General features: G+C 44.8%; 1 protein-coding gene across 1 annotated transcript in view; it reads left to right on the forward strand.

Annotated features, from left to right (window-relative positions):
• Positions 1–5,661, forward strand: part of LOC109295096 (complement component receptor 1-like protein) — an 18,005-nt gene extending 12,344 nt beyond the window's left edge. The window contains exons 5-7 of the mRNA XM_019513749.1: positions 576–753; positions 1,592–1,777; positions 3,843–5,661. Coding sequence (XP_019369294.1) covers positions 576–751 — 176 coding nt within the window. The 3' untranslated portion in view covers positions 752–753; positions 1,592–1,777; positions 3,843–5,661. The remainder of the gene's footprint in view (positions 1–575; positions 754–1,591; positions 1,778–3,842) is intronic.
• The last annotated feature ends 268 nt before the right edge of the window (positions 5,662–5,929 follow it).

The following is a 5,929-nucleotide window of genomic DNA, read 5'->3' on the forward strand; positions in this document are numbered from 1 at the left end:
TTAGGGACCTTTATATTAGTGAGAGCTTTGAAGAATTTTCCATGGTTCATGTGATGTAGGGACTGAGTCATGCTGGAGAAGGTATGCTGGGGAAATGATGCATTTGAGGCACTGACAGAGGAACTGTAACTGCAGAGCAGGTGAAGTTAGAAATATTCCCTTCCCCATTAGAATGGGCATTTGCTCTCTTTCCATTAAAAAAAAAATATTAGACATGGTCACAAAAGACAAAAAAGACAAAATGTGTGTGTACCACAGAACTAGCTACAGCTTGCTAGCGGTGTCTAAATGTGACTGGTGCTTGAGATGGCATAATGCTGTGGTTTGCTTCTTGGTACCCACTGTGAGCTTATGTGGAAGAATTATTTGTTTTCAGATGTAACTACTGTCTCTGACCCGAACATAGGTAAGAGGAAAAGAAAACAGAGAACATGGGTAGGAAACCCTTTACTGGTTACAGACCTTTAAGTGTGGTTCTATGCCCACCTGGCTTTCACTGCGACGATGTGCTTTGGTGTTTGTGCTCTCTCAGTGCTGTTTGATGCTTGTCAACAAAGCCCTTCCTCTGTCCACAGGGAAGCAGTGCTCGTATCCTCCAGCCATCACCAATGGGAAGCACAGTGGGCAGGCTCACGTTTTTGCCATTGGAACATCTGTCACTTACTCCTGCGACCCTGGCTACACTGATCGGAAGGGCACAGATTCATTGTACAGCATCCGAAGTTTGGACCTACCCCATCCCCCACTGTAAAGGTATGTTCGCTCTATTTGTTACTGCTTTTTGACTCTTTCATTGTGGCAGACGCACAGTAGGATTTTCCCCGGAGAACTGTGGGGCAAGCCACTGATTCAGCAGCTTTCCCAGCTGAAGACTAAACAGCCATGATACATTGGCCAAATTCCTGGTGGCTAGAGGATCTCTACCACCTGCATTGGAATTACAATTATATCTCCCAATCTCAATGCTGAATGGCTTCCAGAATGTACCTGGGTATTTCTAATCCTGTTGCATGATAATTAATCATAATGCTAGTTTATATTCATAGTTTAATGGAATCAGTAAAATAAAGTACTTGATAAAGGAACAAACTCCTGAGACAGTGCCCCAGAGCTTAACCTGCCCTGCTGCTTCATCTGCATGCCCTAATAAAAAGGTCTCACAGCACTTTCAGCAGACATCCAAGCTCAGGCTCTGATGGACTGAGTACAACCTCCCATGTGTGTTTTTTGCCACACAAAGTTGGTGCCCTGATGGTATTTGCAGGAGGCTGCTCTTGGCTGACCTGAGGGATTTCAATGGAACATGAGGGAGGCAGCATTCCCTTAGATGTGCCTATGCCTACCTGTGATGCATCTTTTGACTAAAAGACTACATAAATTTAACTAAAAGGATCAGGTTAAATGGGTGCAGCTGTATACGTAAGAGGGGTCTGGAAGTGAAAATGGTTGTGCTTATCCTGTAGCAGCAGCTTGAAGTTCCAGTAGTTTGTCCTCTGACCTGGGTACTACAGTCTCATGAGAAATAGGTGCAAGGGGAAGATCCAACACCTGGGGGAGACAAGAGACAGAAAAATCTTAATTGTACTTTCAGTTTCATCAGCTGGTTGTAGAGTCCCAGAAGTTTGGCATGGAAAAATAAGTGACTTGAAACCTGCCTACAGCCCTGGAGAGACTCTTCTGGTTGAGTGTGATCCTGGAAGCATCCTGAAGAGCACGCAGGAGGCTCAGTGCCAAGATGATGGCACATGGGCCCCTGAAGTCCCCGTCTGTGAACCAGGTAGCTGCGACTAAGGCTGCATTGGCCAGCTGACTTGGATCCAGCTCTGAACACAGTGTGGCAGGGCTGTGCTGGGAGGCAAAAATAAAACCCTGGCCTGGGAATCCAGTGTGTTGGGGCCCTCCCCCACTCAGAAACAAAACCAAAGTCTTATTCATTAAGGAAGGAATCCCGACCAGCCTTGCCCACATAATTGCATCTACTCCCAAGGTAGGAGACCACAGCTGAGACATTAAATCATCCAAGATGCCTGGAATTCTTTTTGACAGGCATGGTAGAAATTGTTCACTCGGACTGGTGGCAGCAAGGGACGTGTCTACATGTGATGTAATCCTCACACAAGTAATATTTGGGGAAGGTGCGTGGGGCGGAAGACAGAATAGGTGAAAGGCAGGGCTGGTTGGCACCTTGTAGACCAACTGGTTCACAACTGTGTACACTTCCATAGGCAACCACCTACTTTGTCACACTCTTCACAGTAGGTGGATGACTGTATCCCTTATATGTGTGCGCACCTCTGCCTTTTCCAAGGCCAGGACTTAACTATAATTATGCTAGCTCCTTTTCCTCTTGGAGGTCAGCCTGTAACAACTTTTTTTTTTTCATTTGACATGCTTTCTTCCCTCCCTTTAGCACTCCAGTGTCACCCTTCTTCACACATCACCAAGGGGAAACAGAGTGGCCAGTCCTTGACAGTTTTCACCCCAGGAATATCTGTAAATTATAGCTGTGAGCCTGGCTTTGACCATGTTGGAGAGGCAGCTATTAATTTTACAGCATATGGAACTTGGAATCAACCTCTCCCTCATTGTACAGATGCATTCATGTTCTACTTGCTTCTTTTTTCATTCCAAAGATATCAGTCGCTGACACCACTTAGGTGTCTTAGGAGGCATCCTGCATAGAGCAACATGGTACATGATGGTAGCACTGTCAGGTGGGGCAACCTTCTCACCTAGACATGGCCAAATAAATGAAAGAGCAGCAGGTTGGGATTTGCACCTCAATTGCTTGTGTTATTCTTCCACCTAATGGTAAAGCAGAAGTGCAGGGAGTTTGAAATGAATTTTGCCTCTTGAGAATATGCAACTGCATCCCTGTCTATCTGGAGCCTGGTGGAAACAGAGCTCACAAAACAGGCTGTTGAGTTTCCCGTATTCCAGCTGGTTGAGGACACTGGCACTGACAAGGCTTATGTGTTGTTCACGTGCAAAGAGGCACTGGATTAATTAGAGGAGTGTTTTATAGGAATTTAGTTATGTTGGTGCTCAGGGTGGGCCCGCCTTACCTGATGCTGTTCTGACTCTCAGCTTGCACTTGTACTGCAAGAAACATTTCTGAACTTCACCAAGTTCTGCACCCAGGTGACTAGCTCTGTTTAAATTCTGATACAAGATAAACCAGTGCAGTTTCCATGTGTTGACAAACCCCAGGTCTGGGAGCACACAAAGCGAGCTACAATGTAATGTGTTGTCTTCATACAGCTTGCTGTGGGCTGTGTGAATGGGACCACCAACCAGTGTCGTGTTGTAGCTTCAGGTTTACTGCATGGAGAGCTTCATGCCAGAAACTCTTCATGACACCCGAGTCACTTTGTGAGGCTCACTGCAGTTAGGGTGGACAGTTCAAAACCACCTGAGGGAGTTAGATGCCTGAATGTACCCCACCAGGCAGTCTCCCCAGCAATAGGATAGACTTGTACCTCAGTTGTGTGCATGAGACCTGCTCCCAAGCCCTTGCCACTGTCTGAGAAGCTGATGTAGCAGGTGTGCGGCACAAGCTGCTTCCTGGCCCAGCCATGCAGAACAGCGCTGCACTTTCTCCTCTGTGTGTCAGTGGTTGTTTTCCCTTTCAAAGTTGCAAGGGCTTTTCTGCGCATTGGGAGAATGTGGGGATGAATTTCTGCAAAGCCCATGTTCTAGACCTCTCCAATTAAAGACCCCATGTGACCAAGGTGCAGATACTGCTTAAATGCTGCTGAAGGGAGCGGCAGGGCTGGGATTCCTGTTGTATGGAAAAGCAGCTCAGTTGTTCTCTTTATATCTGTGTGTTTTTTCCTCTCCAGGTTCCCATACCATTGTCCCAGCAGTCTTGGGTAAGTAGCTTATCAGAAACATCTGAGACTGTACCCACAGCTGGTGTGAAGTGATGTTGCTCTATCACTTTGGTGGAGCTAATCCATGTTAGTGTAGCTGAGGATCTGGTCCACTGTTCGTGCACATTCAAGGTCTCTGCTCTCAAACCTTTGCTTATCTGTACCAAGAGATTATTACTTCTGTAATCCGCTGGCCTTGGTTCAAAGGTTCCCTCCCTCCCAGGTGGAGTCCACTGGGACCACACTTCCATTGCCTAGTTCACAAAAACAGCCAAACACATGGCAAAGTCATTTTGGCCCTGGTGTTGGTCACCGCTGCATTCTGCAGCTTTGCTGTGTGATATTCTCTCAAGCAGCTGGCTTATCAGCTCAAGTCTTCTAGTTTTGATATGTCACAACACAGTTGCTCCCCTCAGTTTCTATGGCTTGAAGTGCCCTGGTCTCTGAATGGTGGGTTGTGCTTGCTGATCCCTTTGGGAAGAATGGAAAGCTCCAGTTCTTTGTGCCAGTATGAGCACATGTTCCATGCAGGATCATCAGAAAATTACTTCACTATTAATGAAGCCTTTTGGATTCAGGAACCAGGAGGCTGGCTTTTGGCTAAAGATCCAAGCCTGGTAGGGGAATAACCTGGAACGTTAACAATATAACTGCTGCACGCTGTTCTGCCCGTGGAGGAATGTTGTATCCCCTCTGTTCACTTTCATTCTTCACTTAGGGATATCAGGGCAATTCACACACTGCAGGGGCCAATACCCACATTTCCATATGTTTTCAACCTATTTGGCTGACTAATACTATGTATTTTTTTTTTGTTCAGGAGTCTTAGGGACAGTGTTGCTGTTTGTCCTTCTTCTGGCCATGACCGGGAGAATTATTTGCTGGAAGAAAGATGGGTGAGGCCCTCCATACATTTCCTTTTGTTTCCTTGTGTGCATACACTATGGCTTAGCTGCATAAATGTAATTCTGGTAAATTGTTTCAGTAAATCATAATCTAAAAATGCAAGAAACACTGGCAGAAAATAGAAGAGGTCATCAGTAGTGTAATCTTGTGATTCTCTGGCTGCTGAGAGTTCACCGCCATACTCGATTCGTGGCGTATTCAAAAGAAAAAGCCTCCCACCACTGGGCTCCTTAAATTAAATTTGAGGGCCAGATTTTGGTGGTGTTTCCCCTTGGTTTGAGAGAAGGCCTTTAGGGAAGGAGCCTGTTTCTCTTTTCTGTCATATGCTATTTAAAAATATTGGAGAAATGTGTGTTTCTGTTTTTTTATTTTCATTTTTTTGTTTCAACTATCTGAAATATCAATGATATGGCCTCCCTGAGATTTGCTTTATGGCATTTATGGGACTGTAAGAGAGGTCATTTACATTACACGAATGCATTTTTCGTCTCCAAAATGAATAAATATATAAATAAATAAATAAATATGATCATTTTCTGGTTGCTTAACCCCAAGATAATCTGGTCTACACGTGTGTCACTTTTTATGAAGCCAAATATCACTATATGTTAAAACCAACTGACAGTAGAAGCTGAAAAGTCAAAATATTTAGACTTTGAACAGTCTAAAAGTCAGAATTGAATTTCAATTAAAACAATTGAATATGAATTCTTGAATAGTTTTTGTTAGGAGAAATATTCATGTTGGGTACATACTTTTTGCCTGGAAAGTTTTGCTTAGCTTTAAAGAGAGAAAATGGAATAATCAAGAACAGAAAGCTTTCCTTCTTCTTCAATGCAGTCCTGAAAAAATTAACTAACTCATCTCTATGTCTGCTGATGTTGTTCCTGAGACCACTGATGTTTCATAGTTTCATAGATTTAGGGTCGGAAGGGACCTAGTAGATCTTCTAGCCCGACCCCCCGCCAGGGCAGGAGAACAACAAAACCCCAAAACAAGAAACGGGACTCAAATGAGTCCACCCAGGTAGGCATCCAGCCTCTTCTTAAAGACCCCCAGGGTAGGGGCCAGCACCACTTCCCTTGGAAGTTGGTTCCAGCTCCTAGCCGCCCTAACTGTGAAGTAGTTTTTGCGGATGTCCAATCTATACC

This window comes from Gavialis gangeticus, unplaced genomic scaffold (genome assembly GCF_001723915.1).
Source record: "Gavialis gangeticus isolate Ggan-Ray unplaced genomic scaffold, GavGan_comp1, whole genome shotgun sequence".
Classification (NCBI taxonomy): Eukaryota; Metazoa; Chordata; order Crocodylia; family Gavialidae; genus Gavialis; species Gavialis gangeticus.